The 20,268-nt window shown below is 34.7% G+C and overlaps 1 protein-coding gene across 1 annotated transcript in view; it reads left to right on the top strand.

The window, feature by feature from the left end:
• Positions 1 to 14,717, top strand: part of LOC143232372 (uncharacterized) — a 121,453-nt gene extending 106,736 nt beyond the window's left edge. Inside the window, exon 4 of the mRNA XM_076467715.1 lies at positions 12,871 to 14,717. Within this exon, the coding sequence (XP_076323830.1) occupies positions 12,871 to 13,682 (812 nt within the window). The 3' untranslated portion in view covers positions 13,683 to 14,717. The remainder of the gene's footprint in view (positions 1 to 12,870) is intronic.
• The last annotated feature ends 5,551 nt before the right edge of the window (positions 14,718 to 20,268 follow it).

The following is a 20,268-nucleotide window of genomic DNA, read 5'->3' as shown; positions in this document are numbered from 1 at the left end:
TCTGTTGTGTCTACCGAGGGAAATCGAATCCCTGATTTTAGTAGAGTAAGCCTGAAGACTTACAGTTGTCCGGGGGACTAAGAGGAATGGAAAGAATAAAAACAAGTGATAAAATATATGCAAATTTTACCATAACTAAAGATTAATAAATTATGTTATATTTTAAGTTTTCTCAAGTTTCAAATGTTATCACTGTGTTGTCTTTGAATGTGCTTTTTCGCAATGTCATTATTATTCAGTTTCTATTTCGTCTGGTTACGTTTTCATGAATATTTGCATTGAAATTGTGTGTAAAAATTTAAATAACTTGATATACATACACATATTCTCTCGCATGGAAATACATATAGTAATTTTGTATGTTTGTTATTGCATAACATGAATAAACTGATGTGATTATATATCCAATACGCTAGATCAAGTTTCTGTGAAAGTATCGATAATAAATATTGATCTATGTGCCACCCTTTCCTTTTTCACACATAGTAGTCATAGAAACATAAATCAACATAACACGAAACTCCGCTGGAGACGTGGTGCGTCATTGACCCTCACTAATTAAAGCAATACTATTTCATTGTATCAGGCAGTTATGATATAAAGGTTCCCTGAAGCACAAGGAAAATTAATTATATAGGGAAGTTTATTTCTCTCGAATTCTTGCTTTCAAAAAATTATGTTCTCAAGTTTATTGTTTTTGTTTTTATTTTAAAACAAAAATGTAATGTTCAAGAACAGGAATATTTTAGGTTTCGGGAATAATTTTTACGCAGACGAATCTTACATAATTTTGTAAAACAATTAACCCGATGTGCTAAAAATCATGAAAATCAGCATCCGATGATCTCGTAGCATTGATAAACTATTGTTATTTTTTACACTGTAGAGTGTTTTTTCTCTTTTAGCAAAGCCATATTGGGCTATCTGCTGAGCCCACCGAAGGAAATCGAGCCCTTGATTTTAACGTTGTAAATCCATAGCCTTAATGCTGTACTAGCGGGGGCTACACTGTAGAGAGCAGAACATTTATAAACGTAAAATGCGAAAAAGTTGTACCTGTCAAAATTAATTGACTTTAATTAGTTTCAATGAGATTTATTTTTACCAGACACTGCAAATATATATATTTATTTATTTCCTTGATATCACACATAAGAAGATGTATTAGCAAAAGTTTTAATTTTTATATTCAGTTGTAACGAGTTCTTTGATTGGGTGAGTTCTTTTGGTTCCTTTGGTAAAGATAATACGAAATGTAATCCAAGCAACGATAATTAATTTATTTATTTCTTAAATAATCGTTTGTTGGGAGTTATGTATACATCAAATATAAGGGTAAATAAACATAGTAACATTCAACAGAACTCCCAAAAGTTAATGTTCACCTGATATATACGAATACAAAACTTGCTTCCAGAATTTCCATCAAAGACAAACTGACCCTTTCTGTCTACCTCTAACTGTGTTATACAACTGTTAAACTGGCATCGAACTAACTCAGTCACACAATACCTTAATGAATGCTCATTTTCATATTTATTTTCATAACTCCATGCACCTTATAGTAAACATATGCAAAAATTGAAATGTTTAAAACATATCTGTGACACTGCCTCTTCCTGAATTGTGGAATCCCAATTAACTTAACTATATATTCGTTAAGTCGTTTGGTAGTCCTCTTCTTCGAAGGTTATGAAATACAGATAGGATGACCTCATGCCCCTTATTGTTACACATGTTCTATTTGTGAAGACGCGTTTCCTTGATAGGTGGTCGAGCAAATGCACTGGAGGTTCTATTAAATGGAAGTAGTTTCGACAGGAACGTAGGACTCTTCAGTAAGTCGACTTTCCGTTGACGGGTTCTTCTCTTGAAGTTTCTCAGGTCACCATTCTCTAACCAAAGTACTTTCAGAGATTATTATGGTGAATGATTTTTGGCTTAAACTGTCTGTCTTTCTGGATTCTTCAAACTACATCCCTAATTATTTTAAATACAAGATATGGCTCTTTCCAATCCATTTGCTTAAATGTGAGGATTTTCCTTTTTTCAGCGGAAGATGTACAGCCATACCATATCACTCTCAATGGAATCTAGTCATAATAACATAAGTGTCATAAAACTTTTCATATTATCACTAGATGATATAAATCTCTATCGGGTAAAACCATTCATGACATCAATGTTATCCCTTAGCATTCTCTGTACATTCTCTACAATACCCTGCTGAGTGGTTGTTTTCTAGATGTGAGTAAAGAAGGTCCAATGGCAGTATAAGTTCCCTCTCAAACATCAGCGATGGTGGTGTGTTGCCTATAGCTTCATGTAGGGCCATTTGATAACTCATAGGTAATATTGGATTATTTTAATTCCACGTTTGCTGATGCTCATCCAGATAAATAACTGACTGAATTAAAGATGTGAGGTTTTAATCTCCATCACACCATTAACTTGTGTTCTACTTTTTTATATTTCAAATATATGATACACTTCTGCAAACAAAACTTTGAAACTTGTTCATTGATAAGTTTTTCTTAATTTTTGCTATCTATTTAGTGAAAGCACATGCTTTTGGCAATTTGGCGAATTAGTCTATTGCAACCATGATGTTTTTATCTCCACTATTACTCTGCGGTAAGAAACGAAACACATTGACAGCAACACTCGAACACAGTAATGCTGTACCTACTCTATGTTATTTTGTTATTTTGATCTCGCTTATATTTTCTTAACACTTACATGTACACCCATTGAAAGATTGTAGAGATGACAGAGCATTTGGGAATGCAGAGATTGTGTAAGTACAAACTGTTGTATTCTTTGTTTATGTCCACTGGTATCTTTTACTTTTGATATAAAAATCTTCTATTAAGAAGAATGAATCTCACTATATTCAGTTCATTTTAGTCTTCAGGTTGTATAGAACAACTCTTTGTCACAAGAGATTTTCTACAGTATTCTTTATCCCCTGATTAATTGGCTTCAAATACATTTATTTCTTGTGTGTCTTCAGTTGAGTGTTAGACAACACTAATTCTTCATTCTCACGTGTGAATGTTCCATCTTGTGATATTCTCTCTTGAACTTCAGGTCGCTCGTTTTTATCACCTTGTGCATCCCTCTTTTCAAAGTGTTTACATTATTCATTAACACATGGTTTGGGGGATAATACATCAGCATTTTCTTGTTTGTCTGTAGGGGAATGCAGATGTAAAATCGTACTTCTGAATTTTTAGAGCTTTCTTGCAAGATGATCTTCTGATTTGGACACAGTCTCTAATCATTTCAATGCTACATAATCTCTCTGGAGTGTAAATGTTTTCAACATGGATAAAAATGAAAATATCTTAAGGCTCAAACATTACTTATTAGCTATTTCCCTATCTGTAACATTTATTACCTTTTTATTGCAGGCAACTGCATATTCTTTTCCATGTTGTAATTGGAATAACACTGCTCCCACTGTTTCTTCTTCAGCTTATTGAATGCTTTTCATAATCAACACTCCAACAAAACGTGTTTGGTTTTTAAAGTAATTTGTGTAGATGAGGAGCTATGTTGAAGAGTGATTTTACAAAATTAAAGTATTGTATTAAGAGCATTTTACAAAAATTCTCTTATATCTTACAAGTTCTTTGGTGTGCAAGGTGCAATCTCAGTTAGATTTGTAGATACTCGCACTGTCACTATATATCTTGGGAAGCTCGCCTTTTGATGGAAATGTTCACCGTTTTAGGATTCAGTTTAAGCTTGACTTTCCTCAACCAGTTCAGAAATTTCCATAACTCTTCATAAGCATTGTCAAATATCTTCCTGTATGCGATTATGTCGTTCAGTAAATAAGTATGACGTTTAAGGATAGTTACTGGAGAGAGTACAATCCATTAGATGTAGTAGTGTAGCAGGTGCATTACATAGTCCAATTAGAAATGAAACAAGTTTACACATTTCATTTCCTGCTTTAAATATTGTTTTCTCTCAACTGGCCTTATCAACTTCCGTTTGAAATATCCACTCTTCAGGTCCAATTTTGAAAACCATTTTGATCCAGCTAGAGATTCCAAGATAGAGTCAGTCCTAGGTATTGGTCAGGCATCCTCCTATATGGCTTCATTCTCCTCCTTGTAATTTCTCTAGAACCTTTTGTTTCATCTTTTTTCTTCACGAGTACAAAAAATGATGCCAAAGGAGTGGAAATTTTATTTTTCCTTTTTTCTTCATGTCTACAATTTCTTTAAAAGCTTTAACCTGTTTTTCAAATGTAAATTATTTGACTGACTCAGTGTGCCTGCATTTTCAATATAAATTTATGAGATATATAGTTTGTGTAACCTAAATCATGACATTAACAGAAGAAGTAATCCTTATATTTCATGAGCAACTCACGTGATCTTTAGAATGATCATCTGTAAATTTCCACAAACCTAGCCATACGGATCTTGTGTTATCATCTATCATATCACAATTTAATACCAAATTTTCTACAATTGTCATAAAATGTGAATACGTTTGATGAACTTTGATGTCGAAAAACTACCTTTATATCTTTACATATTGCAATGTCTAATCCAGACTTGACTCGAATTTTATGGTTTCTTTTCTTCGTTTGTCATAATGATAGTATATTTATTCCTCAGATCTACGATAGTTGTTTCAACAATTAACCCATAAGAACATGCTGGAATATTTAGTTTCACTATGACTAGCTCAATATGTGAAAATGTGTTCCTCTTAAGTCCGGTATTAGTATTTCTATTTTTTACAGCACAATTATTTTTCTCCTTTTCGTCGCTGGAAGTTCAATATTCGGTGTAATAATTGTCATGTAATGCAAAGAGATTTCCTACTCATGGAATGTGACGCTATTTGAAGCTAGCCTAAATTTGCATCCTTGACTCTGCACGCTTCCTCGATGTTAGTTACCTATAGATCTTGAGGGATGTAGACATTGTCGATGGGAAAGGTAATTTTATCTTTCCTCATGCTGAAACTTATGTCCTGTTACTGTTTGCATCAATCCATCTCCTTTCGTCATATTTCGAGACAAATATACACTTTTCATTACCAAATTATGTCAATTTACTATACCTGGTTTTTAGTTTTCGAATTTAGCACAAAGCTACACGAGGGTTATCTGCACTAGCCATCCTTAATTTAGCAGTGTAAGTATATAGGGAAAGTAGCTAGTCATTACTACCCACCGCCAACTCTTGAGCTATTCTTTTACCAGATAGCCTGATGTGGTTTTGCTTTATGAAACATACACACATACACACTCTCTCACACTATTTTACCAACAAATAATGCGATATATATCTTATTAGTCTTTTAATTTTCTGTAATTTTCTTGGTAATATTATTAAACTAGCTTGAATAAAGAACATACTTTTAACTGTCTCATTCACCAATTCATTTTCAAAATATTTATCTGTAACATAGTTGTAATTGTGAGCCTTTCTTAACTTCTTCAATCTTTTGTTATGATCATGCTACCATCTTGAAATTTTAGTAAAAATTATATTTTGTTTTCACCAAAATAATCCAAATTTTCACATCATTGTTGTAATGTGAAACACTCTTATTTTAAGCCACTGTTTCCCTAGATGACACTTATTAAGATAAACTTAAAAGAGAAACTCACCATGTTGTTACTGTAAGCACCAATTATAAATACTTCACTTTAGTTTAAAATACCGCTCAAAAATTACACTTTCAATTTAAAAGCAAGCGTGTAGTTCTTCTAACACGAAAAAAATTTTCATTACATAAGTTTATCCAGAAACTCCTCTGACAAAAAGTATTTTTACAGGAGTTGGATGTTACACACGTCAGTCTTTTTTCTCAAATTTTATTTCAGTTGCAACTTAATTTTTTTTATAAATATTAAGATATAACTTGGTTTGAAATTAAGCACAAAGCAACACAACGGCCTATTTGTGCTTTGTCCATCACGTGTATCGAAATCCGGTTTCTAGCGTTGTAAGTCCGCAGATATGCCGCTGTGACACTGAGGGCTTTACAACCAACTGAATTTTTTTTTTTTTTTTCAAATTTCAGGTCTTTATTTTGCACGCGCACAAAGCAATCCAATACTATTGTATTATTGATTTTGTTTTTTATAAATTATCATACAAATAGCTATAAATGAAGATAAGTATAGTTACAGAGAGAACACAAAACGTACCATGTATTTGTGTCTGGAGATCAAAGAATGACATATCTGTCTTTAACATCTCGTAAATGTTAGTTTGCCAATTATGGGATTAACAATTGAGAATCCCGATCCAGCACTTTCAGACTGAGTCTAAGTTCGCTCAAATATTCTGACTTTATTTCTTACCTGCCTTCTCTTAGAAAAATTCTTTGGTCTTATTCTGATTAACTATATTCGTAGATGTATTAAGGTAAGATTTGAAGGAACTAAATTTACATTGTACAATGAGATGTCATTGTAAATTAGCATATTCGAGTCACGTTGCTCGCCATGTGGTATAATTTTAAATAACCTGAAGGATCTTAAATGTAAATCAACATTTCTAAGCATCGTTTTTATAGCATGTTGAAACTAATGTTTGTGTATGTTACAGTTTCGATAATAAACCTCTCCAGCTTGTTGAAAATAAATGTTTATCTTAAATCAAAGTTTAATAATTTTCATCAGATGTGACCTTAGAGCTATCTATTGAAACCAAAAGATGAAGTATCTAAGCATTTTGCGTGGTGTCATATATATACGCGTAGGATTGTTTTGTTTGTTTGTTTTGTAATTTCGCACAAAGCTACTCGAGGGCTATCTGTGCTAGCCGTCCCTAATTTAGCAGTGTAAGACCAGAGGGAAGGCAGCTAGTCATCACCACCCACCGCCAATTCTTGGGCTACTCTTTTACCAACGAATAGTGGGATTGACCGTCACATTATAACGCCCCCACGGCTGGGAGGGCGAGCATGTTTGGCGCGACTCGGGCGCGAACCCGCGACTCTCAGATTACGAAGTGCACGCCTTAACGCGCTAGGCCATGCCAGGCCTTACGCGTAGGATTAAAACAACTTCGAGCTAAAGGATATGCATAATACTCTTAGGGTTAAAAATCGTTGCACTGGAGAGGTAACAATGCTGAATACACATCACTAGTGAGTACAGTATAGGTTTTGAGAGATGAAATAAACTCTTACAGTTACAATTAACCAGGGCTTGAATTGTGTGAAGTTATCAAGTGGATATCAGTTTTACAGTCGCTATAAGATGAGGGTCTGGGAGCAGTCAGATCCCGTTATTTCGATTATTTGATGATGTCACAATATATGTTAACAGAGAAAAGCAACGCAAAGTAAAATATTAATGGTCTCAAAGTAGGCTTACCTAAACGATATGAATTGGTAAGATTGTGATAACTTATCTTTAATGTTAAGTATGTCCTTGAAAATCCTACGACAGGAACGTTTTCATAAAGGTTTCTAACAATAAAAGCGTTTTCGCAACACTTTCTGACAACAGGAATGGCTCTCCGGTTCGTTCACCCTCAACTTACACCCTGAAATTAACTAGAGTATCATTCACTTACGTTTTGTTTGTTTTGAATTTCGCGCAAAGATACTCGAGGACTATCTGCGCTAGCCCTCCCTGATTTAGCAGTGTAAGAATAGAGTAAAAGCAGCTAGTTATCACCACCCACCGCCAACTCTTGGGCTGCTCTTTTACCAACGAATAGTGGAATTGACCGTCATATTATAATGCCCCATGACTGAAAGGGCGGGCATGTTTGGTGTGATGGGGATTCGAAACCGCGACCCTCAGCAATATGGAAGATGCTGATAGAGATTTGAAAACATTACACCATAAATGAGATGATTGAATAGATTAGTTTTGTGGACCTAGAATAATGAATAAGAACAACAGAAAATACGTTAAATTGGATAAGTCATTCTTGGATAACTGTAAAAAATGCAAATACTTTGCAAATAATTTGCCAATTAACTTCTTTATGGCAAAGCGTCTAAACTTTCTAATAAAATAAAAAGACGAGGGTTAGCAGGAGCTTCTTTGGGGTTAAAGAGGAACCTAAATTGGAGTTGCTATTCTACGAACCAAAACGTGGCATTTATAATAGAAAGTGGCCTAAAATAACTTATATTACATCACTTGTGAGAAATACTCACATCTCTAGTACTGAACTAATATGATGTTAGCTGAGGATGACTGGTGGTGGAGATACTGGTGTATATTACACAAAAAATTAATTGACTTCATTGGTTTTGGGCTATTGAAATTTATGTTGTAACAGGCAAAAACATACAATTACTCAAAGTGATGGAGTATATGAACGCCGCTGGTTGCAATTGGTATCAATAAAGGTCAGTCATTAGGTTAAGTTCTTTTGATATGCTTTACCATTTAGAGGTTACAACACGTTTCTAATAGGTCTCATATCTGATGTTGAGGATGCAATATTGCTACCACAATCATTTACAGCTGTTAAAACAGTCCATGATCGGACTTTTCAGGTAACTGTTCCTATGTCTATCCAATTATAATTTTGAAAGTAGGTAAAGTGGGCCTTATCGTTCCCTAAAATTCACAATCAGTCTTTAAAGTTTTAGTGATGACGGTTTTGGTGGGTAATGATTGAATAATTGTGTTTTCAAGAATAAAACCCTGTAGGTATTGTGTGTGTGTTTTCTTATAGCAAAGTTACATCAGGTTATCTGCTGAGCCCACAGAGGGGAATCTGCAGACTTATCGCTGTACTAGCGGGGGGCTGTAGGTATTAATACATATGTAAAAACGGCTGGTATGGATAGAAAAAAATCTATGTAGAGGAACGAACAACGTTTCGACCTTCTTCTGTCATCGTGACTATTATTGTCAGTATAAATATTCAAACTGTACCAATTGTTCACCGAAATCACGCTGTACAAATTTCATAAATACCATTTGTTCGTGTGTGGCTACAATGGATGCAATAAAGTGAATATGAGTTTGTTATGAATGTAATTTATTTTACTTTTTCAAATCCTAATGGCCAACTATAAGGATTTTTTAATCAGATGTTGTACTGCCAAGTTCACAAAACGATAAAATGGTTTTATACAGTGAATCAGAAATGCGCAAGCACATTAGATTTCGAATCTTCAACAACATGTGGTCCTCCCGTTCTCAAAGCCATGCAATTCAAGATATTTTGACATTTTTCAGCACTTAAGTAATCTATCTCCCTGTATATCTCTAGCGCGTTTAATACGATAAACCCGCCTTTCTATAACGTAGACCAGATTAACTTTTGTATATGAGTATATTTCTCCATAGTTATGATTCAGATGTATATATATATATATAGTGAATAAATAAGGAACCTGCAATTTAACATCTGCTGCAATAGCTGGGATAAAGGCGCTAGATGGATGGGTAAAGTATCTGGCACATTGTATGTTAACAGCTTGGAGAGAACGTGAACAAGTAAACAATTTTTCTGTAATTCCTTTGTAAACTCACGCGAAATAGTGCCGCGTAAGAAGTTGTAAACAGATTACAGAATCCGAGATCTCTTTCTCGGTCCTCCTAGAAATGTGTAGTTGTTTTTAAGAATGATTGTATTAAGATAAAGATGATGAATGTTTTGTTAAAGTTGATTTTCTTGTTAAAACGTTTTTAATTCTTCTACTCTGAATGGCCACTTTGTTATTTTTATTGTAAAACTATCTTTTTACATTTTATCTGATTCAGATATCGGTTACAACAAGTTAAAGTTGCTCTACGGACAAAATCTGTATTCAATTTTATCCGTTTAGTTAGAAATCTGTAATATTAACATATTGTGATTCATGAAAATGAAAGTCTTTTGTGAAGCTCAGTTAATCTCTTTACGCCTACGAACCTGACTGAAGCGTAGCGATCCAGGAACATTCATTCAGTCTGTTTGCGATTTCATTATTTGTGTTCTGAAAGTCTAATTACCTGGTTAGACTTGCACATATTTTCACATTCAGTATTTTGCCAGATACTCTGATTGGGCCATATAATATACTCAAAGCATTTTGGGGTAATGTACTTTGGACTGTGTTTTACTATATTTACTTATTTTTGGATGATCAATGGCGTTTTACATTTCTCATAAGAGATTAACGTAAACTTCAGTTTGTAATTTTACTTATTAAATACGCTGTTGTAAATAATGAGAATAATATAATAATATATAACATAAATATTAAGCTCTTCTCACGTGGATACTCTATCACCGGGTGTTTAATAACTCCTATAAAAAGCAACAACAATATATTTCTCAAACATTTAGTCTTTATCAAGCATTGAACAGCATGCCTCACCAAAATGGAATATTGTCAATGAGGACTTTGATAGCTAGCTCAGCTAAAGAAGAACAATTCATAATTTGTGATTTTTAGTAATTTTCACAATTATATAGTTTACATAATTCTAAATCCAAAGCCTATCTTAAACCAAGGGAACTCAGCGACACCGCTTCAATATAAATTACAATTTTCCTACCATTTAATCATTTATTGATTCTTCATTACCTTAGTGCTACTTAATTCAACAAGGCTTCATCTTCGATAAGAAACAAAGTTGATTTATTAGTGTATGATTTCAGTTGAAAGTACAGTGTTCGTTAGTGCGAAGTATTTCTGTTTCGTGGTTTGCTAAATTTTATATAACAACTTGGTCAAGTAGAAAAAGTGCATTTTATCTACGAAAGATAGAAAAACAAGTAAAATGAATGCATTTTTAAAAGGAATGATTGAATACATCATAAATATTATTCCGGTGAAAACTATATTGCTCCAGGAAATATATTACAAATCAGTGAATTACAGCTTTGGCTTGTTATATAAGTAGGTATATCCGTATTATAGCAAATTCACTGTATTTCTTAATCAGTGATGTCGATAAACCCACTTGTTGAGAAATTTATATGCAAAAACGGCTCGTTTGGGTTGATAAAATATTTTACATAGAAGAGCGAACAACGTTTCGACCTTCTTCGGTCATCGTCAGGTGCACAAAGAAAGAGGTAACTGACCGGAAGCTGACCACATGTTTGAAAGGGGTTGTGTAACTGAGTGTCGGAATGTAGAGGGCGGTGTTAGATGTTTGAATATGTAATTTTATTTATTTTTTTATATTAATATAGGTATAAAGGCGTTCCTTTATATTGGTTTATTTTGGGTTTAAGTTGTTGTATAAGTAAGGCTTCTTTAATTTTGCGTTTGTTTATGTTTGTTTCTTTATTTAGTATTTGAGTGTTTTCTATGGTTATGTTGCGTTTATTTGACTTGCAGTGTTCGAAAACGTGTGAAGGTGACTTTTCATGTTCTTTGAATATGGTTTCCATTTTTCTACTTGTGAACCTGACGATGACCGAAGAAGGTCGAAACGTTGTTCGCTCTTCTATGTAAAATATTTTCTAACTGCCACGACTTCTATATTGGAGAAACAAGTAGAAAAATGGAAACCATATTCAAAGAACATAAAAAGTCACCTTCACACGTTTTCGAACACTGCAAGTCAAATAAACGCAACATAACCATAGAAAACACTCAAATACTAAATAAAGAAACAAACATAAACAAACGCAAAATTAAAGAAGCCTTACTTATACAACAACTTAAACCCAAAATAAACCAATATAAAGGAACGCCTTTATACCTATATTAATATAATAAAATAAATAAAATTACATATTCAAACATCTAACACCGCCCTCTACATTCCGACACTCAGTTACACAACCCCTTTCAAACATGTGGTCAGCTTCCGGTCAGTTACCTCTTTCTTTGTGAACCTGACGATGACCGAAGAAGGTCGAAACGTTGTTCGCTCTTCTATGTAAAATATTTTCTCAATCCAAATGAGCCGTTTTTGCATATAAACTGTATTTCTTACATCAAAATATTCTAGTAGTCTCATTAATTCAGGTAAGGTTTTACGAATCCTTTGCGTTTTTCTTCTTTTGGTACATGTATGATAAACAACAAAGATTTAATGAGAGCGAAATAAACATTAAATTTTGAAAAATATAAGATCTAATGTTTTGAAAGATCTTTAGTTTGCATAAAAAACAAAAACTGATGTTTATGACTAAAATTTTAATAGCTTGATTTTAATCATTGTAGTTCTTCTATGGATCACAGGAAAGTTCAGAGACCTACAAAGCTAAAAGAGACCCAGCATGATCAGGTGGTTAAGGCAGTCGACTCGTAATCCGAGGGTTGCGGGTTCGAATCCCCATCACACCAAACATGCTTACCCTTTCAGCCGTGGGGGCGTTATAATGTGACAGTCAATTCCACTGTGCGTTGGTAAAAGAGTAGCACAAGAGTTGGCGATGGGTGGCGATGACTGGCTGCCTTCTATCTAGTCTTACACTGCTAAATTAGGGACGGCTAGTGCAGATAGCCCTCTTATAGCTTTGCGCAAAATTCAAAACAAATAAAAGCTACAAAGCGAAAAGAGACCCAGCATGGTCAGATGGTTAGTCGCTCGATTTGTAATCTGAGAGTAGCGGGCTCGATTCCCCGTCATACCAAATACGCTCGAGATTTCAGCTGTGGGAGCAATACAATGTGTGGTCAATCCTATTATTCATTGATAAAATAGTACCACAAGAGTTGGCGGTTGGATGTGATGACTAGTTTCTTTCCCTCTAGACTTACACTGCTAAACAAGTGACGGCTAGCGCAGATAACTCTCGTGTAGCTTTTGGTAAAATTTAAAAACAAACAAATAAATAAAGCTAATATCTGGCATTTGATTCCCCTCTGTGGACAGTGTAGATATCCTAGATATCCCATTGTGTACTTTATCACTAAAGAAAAACATAAAAAAGAAGAAATTAATTAGTGTTTTGTTTTCAACAGTTGCGGTAGGAAGAAGCAGAAGCACACCAGGATTGGTCGAATCTCGGGGCAAAGTACCAATAGAAGAAATGCAGGTGGCGCCACGAGATCCTTCCGCGTCTGCTGCATATCTTCTGGCGGATGATGACCACCAGAAGACGACCACGATACCTGTTTCTCAAACTGGCGTCCGTGCAACAAGTAGGGCCAGTAGCAGTAAAAGCAGCAGTACCGAAACAGACATCAGGCCTCATAAGACGTTAGAACCAATACTTCCGATTATTCACACCCCTCAGTCTCCGAAACCAACGCCCACTCGTTCTTTTCTTACCAACGTTATCAAGGAACGTAGAAAGGGCCTCAGAGAAGTTTCTCCAGCAAATCTCCTTTCTCCCCGCCCTTCTTCGCCCTACTTCGTCCATTCACCAGCTTCTAACACATTAGATGTGTCTCCTATTACAGACTACTCGGCATTAAGTCCAGCGAGTCTGGACCAAGTATTTTTTGGTGGTCATACGTCTCATTCGAGCCACCTTTCTGTTCCATCGCCGATACAGAGAGGTAGTGGCAGTGTAAGCCCAATCAGTGTCAATACTTCTCGTGAAAACCATCAGGAAGCATTAGTAGCTGAAATAAAACGTCTTCGAGAGCGTCTTGTGACACTAGAAACTGAAAATGCTTCCCTGAATATGAAACTAAGTCAACAGCAATGGCAAGTAGAAAACAGGCTTGCCGAAATAGAGTTACAAATCTGTGGCACTGGACGAGGCGCTAGCAGCGCTAGCAATGCGAGTGAGGACGACAGCGAAAGAAATCGAGAATCTGTTATATAGATATCGTGATAATGTATTTCAAACATTGCCTACACTGTTAATATATATCTACTATCTGAAATCGTTAAGTATCTGTTCGGTGTGTAATTAATTACACTGATCTACAAGAAAAAATTGCATATTTTAATTAATGGGTAAGCCACGAAGACACTGCATTGCAAGAATCTATTCGGAGTTTAGTTAAGTCTACTTCCTTCTCTAATATGTAGCATTTTCGTATCTTATCGCACAGCTTTCGAAAATTTTCTACTAATAACATATATTGATATTCTAGTGCTTGCATTTTACCCTTTTTTTATAAGTATAACGACTTGCCCAATAGTAAAATATATGTCCGCAGAAAATAATAAGCTTATGTCTAAAGTCAGTCGTTTAGACAATCCGTTATATCTACAATCCAAACGTAATAACATTTATGAGATAAGAAAGGTTTTTCAAATACTGAATGAAAGTGTGTCTTATTTTTGTTATTTTTAAACCATTGTATAGGCTTCAATTATCTTTAATTCGTATTAAGTATTACTTATATATCATCAAATCTATTAAATCGAAACCAAATTATGGATATAATCGTGGAAAATACACGATGTACACGTGCATGCACCATTTGTAAACATGGATTACGCTATGTTGTATTTATTATAATTGCTATTTCATTCAAAGCACTATGAACTCAGGAATAATTATCATGTACATTTAAGGTTTTTCATAATCAAGATAAATCAGCAAATCTTCGTTAGCAGAGAGTTCTCCAACATGAGAATCCTAAGGCTATTTCTAATATCAATACAGTGTGTTTTGTTATATGTCCGAATCAAACAAAATTTAAATAAAGAAGTCTAGTAAAGTATTTAGGTCTGTGTAAGTTGAAAGCTGTAGGACTAATATCAAAGTAAAGTGTGTTATTTGATTGACCCAGCAAGTAAAATATATCATTCATTTTGTACTTTTGTATTCATTGCGTATTTCATTCTCAAGGGTAATAACACTTTACCATGCAAGACTTTGTTTGTTTTTTGAATTTCGCACAAAACTACTCGAGGGCGATCTGTGCTAGCCGTCCCTAATTTAGCATTGTAAGACTAGAGGGAAGGCAGCTAGTCATCACCACCCACCGCCAACTCTTGGGCTACTCTTTTACCAACGAATAGTGGGATTGACCGTCACATTATAACGCCCCCACGGCTGAAAGGGCGAGCATGTTTAGCGCGACGGGGATGCAAACCCGCGACCCTCGGATTACGAGTCGCACGCCTTAACACACTTGGCCATGCCGGGCCTCCATGCAAGATGCTGATATAACATTAATATTAACTTTGGATAATAGTTTAAATCGATTGTATAACATACGGCGTAATAAGGGGCCATCTTTACGAGATCTGATTATACAGCTTGTAGTAATTTGTCTAACATATACCAAAATATTTATGTGACCACTGACGAAAAATTAAGCAATTCATCCTGGAAGTGAAAGCCGATTTGTGCGATGATCCTGATTTCGAATTGCTTCATAATCTTCCTAGCTCTTATACCACGTTAAAAAAAAATACTAAGGCCTAGCATGGCCAATCGTGTTAAGGCATTCGACTCGTAATGCGAGGGTCGCGGGTTCGAATCCCACTCGCACCAACATGCTTGCCCTCCCAACCGTGGGGGCGTTATAATGTTATGGTTAATCCCACTATTCGTTGGTAAAAGAGTAGCCCAAAGGTTGGCGGTGGGTGGTGATGACTAGCTGCCCTCCCTCTAGTTTTACGCTTTGCGCGAAATTCGAAAACGAAACAAAAAATATTAAATTCTGACCTTGCAAGATTTGTTTTGTGTGCTTATTATCCCCACCCCAAATATGCCTTAATACGATATATGTTGCTGTTTTGTTTTTACCTTAGTGCAGCTTCGAATATACGATATGCTTAAATAATAAAAAAAATATATCCTAAGAACTTAAGTAAAGGTAAAGAAAAATAGGTAATAAATAATAAGTCAATCAATCACATTACATCTGCGATATACAGTGTCCAAAAAGCCTCTCTTACATTGCTAGGGCTTATGAGACATAGCAGTCGTCAAGGTGCTATTTATATCATCAGTTTCATAAACCGTAACTGATGAGAACAAGATTACGTGAATTAATTATAATTATTACAGATTTTATTTAAATTTCTCACAACTCAAAATTAGGTATATTATTACTTCCACATAACGGTCTTGTCAAAACCTGAAAGAAAAACTTTACACTTGTTACAATTAGGTTTTCAGTGCCGATTCGGCCATGAAAGATAAAGTTAGTCTTAACTGCTTGTAAAATAATTATATATCATTTCATACCTAAATGTTTACTGGTTTATTTTTGTCGCAATCAGGTAAAATTGTCTCACGAGTAGCACGTCTCCAGCTGACAGAAAGCAATTTGAATTGAGAAAAACCTTATTTAGATTTTTTAAATGAAATTTTTGTTACCTTTTTAATGAAACTCGAGACTAATTAATTCATATAGCGTGGAACTAAAACAACATAAGTTATACAAACTCAACAGAAACGCTTCATTTACAACAATCTAATTTTTTTACTAAATTTGGAAAGCACTTTTAATACTACTATGTATCTAACAATCTAAGATTAGTTTGATTTTGAATTAAAGCTATACGAGGGCTATCTGCGCTAGCCTTCCCCAATTTAGCAGTGTAAGACTAGAGGGAAGGCAGCTAATTACCACCACCCACCGCCAACTCTTGGGCTTCTCTTTTACCAACGAATAGTGGGATTGACCGACACATTATAACGCCCCTACGGCTAAAAGGGCGAGCATGTTTGGTGTTATGTTGATTCGAGTCCGCGACCCTCGGATTACGACTCTAGTGCCTTAACCACCTGGCCATGCCGGGCCGTCTAAAATTAAATGGAGAAAAATGGACAAATTTTGTAAAAACCATAAAACATTTTATAATCAATCATAAAAAATTACCCTACTGTAAAATTTATTCTGGCTGAAGAATAATAAAATAGCCCATATTTCATTTATCTTTGACAAACAATTTTCAATCCATGGTTAATTAAGCAGACAGGCTTATGATAACAAACTGGATTAAGAAAAATTCCAGAAATACGTAATAAAATATTTATTGTATTTAGTTGCTACTATTTACTTAAATTTTATAGCATATGCAAAAAATAACATTTTTTTATAAAATGAAAATGAACAACGTTGTAATATGACAAAAAAGACAAGTTGGTGTCTACTGAAAACATGCCATCACTTCAATCTACTGATTCGGAGCTGTTAACACAAGCTTAGAGAATTGCTTATAGCCGAAGAAGTGTGAAAATCTAAGCTACTTAGAAATACATTGAAAAGGCACGTCGTTTGTTTAAGTCTACTAGTTAGACGTAAAATCTAACTGTCGATAAAGTTACAGTATCTTTTTAACCTTGTATAAAAACGTTCCTTTTTCACATCGATACGAAAAACAATCGCTCTTTCGTATCTACCCTTGAAGGAACTTTGCAGTTATAAGAAGCTTACCTTTTTAATAGCCTTGAGATGTAAATTAATGATAAATTACATAGTAAAATTTGAGTTATTTTACAAAAATATGACAAATACTTAGTTTAGAAAGTAATTAAAGATGACGAACAATATAGAAAAAACTAATCAAAGTTGCACAATTAATTAATACCTTAGATGTTCAAAAATCAGACTAAACTATAAATGGAGATGTGTGGCTGACTTTCGCGATTAGGCCCAGGTCATTTAAGGGTTGAGGAATCGAACCCCATCACAACAAACATGCTTGTCTATTCAACCGTGGAGGTATTATAAAGTTACAGTCAATTCCACGATTCATTAATAAAAGAGTAGCCCAAAAGTTGGTGGTGGGTGGTAATAACTAGCTGCCTTCCGTCAATCCTTACACAGCTAAATTAAGAACGGCCATTGCAGATAGCTATCGTGTAGCTTTGTACGAAATTCAAAAACAAATAAACAAACTTTCACGAATAGATTACAGTTAGTGCCAGTTACACGATAAAAAACAAACCTTATATTCTTGTAAACGATAAAACCAAGTTTAATCAGGTCGATGAGTCATTCCACCCAACTTTGTGGAAGTCAAAATCGTTATAACGGTGCCAGACCTTCTGTAAAATAATTTCAACCCCTTCAGCAACATCTATATCGAAAAATCGATGCAACGCATTCCCTGTCACTATACGGCTTGCGCTACGTACACAGGGTGTGTATCAACTCTAATGGTTACAGCACCTCTAGCCATTTTTTTTTACCACCCCGTTCTTACACACGCAACTATAGCACCAAGGTTGACTGATAAATATTTGTAAAGGTGACATATGAAAATGTTTACTACGTACACAGAAATGCAGGTGCCATAAGATCATCAAAAGTGAAGTTTCTGTTCAAAACAACCACAACTGCAGTTCATATTGTAATTATATCCCACGCATATTAGAAACGGAATAATTAAATACATGCGTAAACATTAACGTTAAACATTTCCACAATTCTGTTTTTGTATGACTGCTGGATAAAGTTCTAGCATTTTGCTAAAACTTATACAAAAGAGTTGCCATTTCACGTTGGTAAGGTTTGTTTTGAATTTCGCGCAAAGCTACATGAGAGCTATCTGCGTTAGCCGTCCCTAATTTAGCAGTGTAAGACTAGAGGGAAGGCAGCTAGTCATCATCACCCACCGCTAACTCTTGGGCTACTCTTTTTCCAACGAATAGTGGGATTGACTGTCACATTATAACGCCTCTACGGCTGAAAGGAAGTTGGTATGAGGTCATGCATCATTTTGCATCTAACCCTGAAAGTTCTATGTACACTTATCTTCTAATAGTGTTGAGATGTAAGTTGGCAAAGTCGAAGAAATAGTCCTAGAAGTCTACACATTTCTTTAATAATGTACATTGGAAAAATTCCATTCTGTTGACAAATACATGTACAAGAAATGGATGGTACAGAAATAAACATACCTAACATGCAACGAAGGCTAGACCAACGTGATAAAACACTGAGATTTAAAAACATGCTTTCAGAACTGTTGTCAATAAGTTTTAACACAAGGTACAAACAGATTGCGTAAAAACGACTTTATTACAACCATAAAAATCATTTACACACACACTCGATTAAAACAGTCCTACGATAAAAGGAGCCTTAATACAAGAAGTACTATTACAGAAATTGCACGCCATCTATCTTATGGAGGCGGAACGTTTCTGCTAACAACACTAGGACAGTTAGCGATAAAACTTTTATTTTTTCTCAACCTCGATTTCACTAAGAAAAGTATAACCAATCTCTAAGTGCCTACTACGAATGACGTTATTCATTAAAATAATTTCAGAAGTATACCAGAATAAGAACCACTTAATATTAAGAGGGAGACACTGTGTAAAACTATAATTACAGTTCTATGTTTGCACCAATGTGTAAATTATCCCCATTCTGAGTTCAATAAATATAGATGTCCGATCTAAGTATTATTTGGTGTTTGATAGAGTAAACAGTTTCGTTAACCTTAAAAGTTCAGTTGTGTGCTAAGTAAAGCGGAATCTCTGTGAGAAATTACGTAATATATAAATGAATAAATAGTTTTTTTCGGAAAAGAAAGCAAACACATAATCTACAGAGTCTATCTGTAATTATTTTTTTACTTTAGAAAGAAAAAACTTTACTACCTTTCTTTTTAAGATTGGCATAGCCAGATAGTTAGGGTTTCTGACTTACAGTATACGGTTCGTGGGTTCGAATCCAGTCCCACCAAACATGCTCGCCCTTTCGGTGGCATTATAACGTGACGGTTAATTCGTTGGTAAAATAGTAATCCAAGAGTTGTCGGTGGGTGGTGATGACTAGCTGCCTTCCCTCTAGTCTTACACTGTTAAATAACACCATAAAATACTGTCAAAGGTTTTCCAAGAAAAGAAGCATGCGTTATACTCTAAGCTAATTCAGTGGTTCCCAAACTGTGAGCCGCGGGATATTTCAATTTTTTTTAGGGAAACACAACGATATCGGCATCTTTTGGGCATCACTCGAACTACTTGCTAAAGATAGTTCCCAGTTTTAACATTAGATCGCGTTACATTCGTTTTGATGACGTTCTCGAATGTTTGAGATGTGTTTTTGGTTACTTCGTCAGTAACTTCTCAAACTTTCTCGTTTCTTAAATTTTGTATTTAAATAACATTACCTAACATTTTTACTTTTTCTTGTTCCTAAGCAATAAGTGTTATTTCCCAATTGCTTATGCCTAAAGTAAATAGAAAAATAGACCAATTTTTCTCTTCAAACTTTACTTTTGTGACTTGGGAGCGTATAATGAAAACATGATGGGAGACTATATTTAGGGTCTGATACGTGAAAGTGATTTACATTACAGTTGCAAATCTCGAAAAACTACTCACTTCTAAACATTTTTGTACAACTTTAGTATAAATAGATGTAAATATTGATTATGTTCTTTTATTCAGACCTTATGTAAATGAAAATGTGTAAATTTGCCGTTTTTACATAAAAATTAGGTTAATTTTTAATTTCATTATCCATGTCACAAAAGTAAAG

The sequence above is a fragment of the Tachypleus tridentatus genome, chromosome 11, assembly GCF_004210375.1.
Source record: "Tachypleus tridentatus isolate NWPU-2018 chromosome 11, ASM421037v1, whole genome shotgun sequence".
NCBI lineage: Eukaryota > Metazoa > Arthropoda > Merostomata > Xiphosura > Limulidae > Tachypleus > Tachypleus tridentatus.
This window is presented reverse-complemented; position numbering and strand designations above follow the sequence as displayed.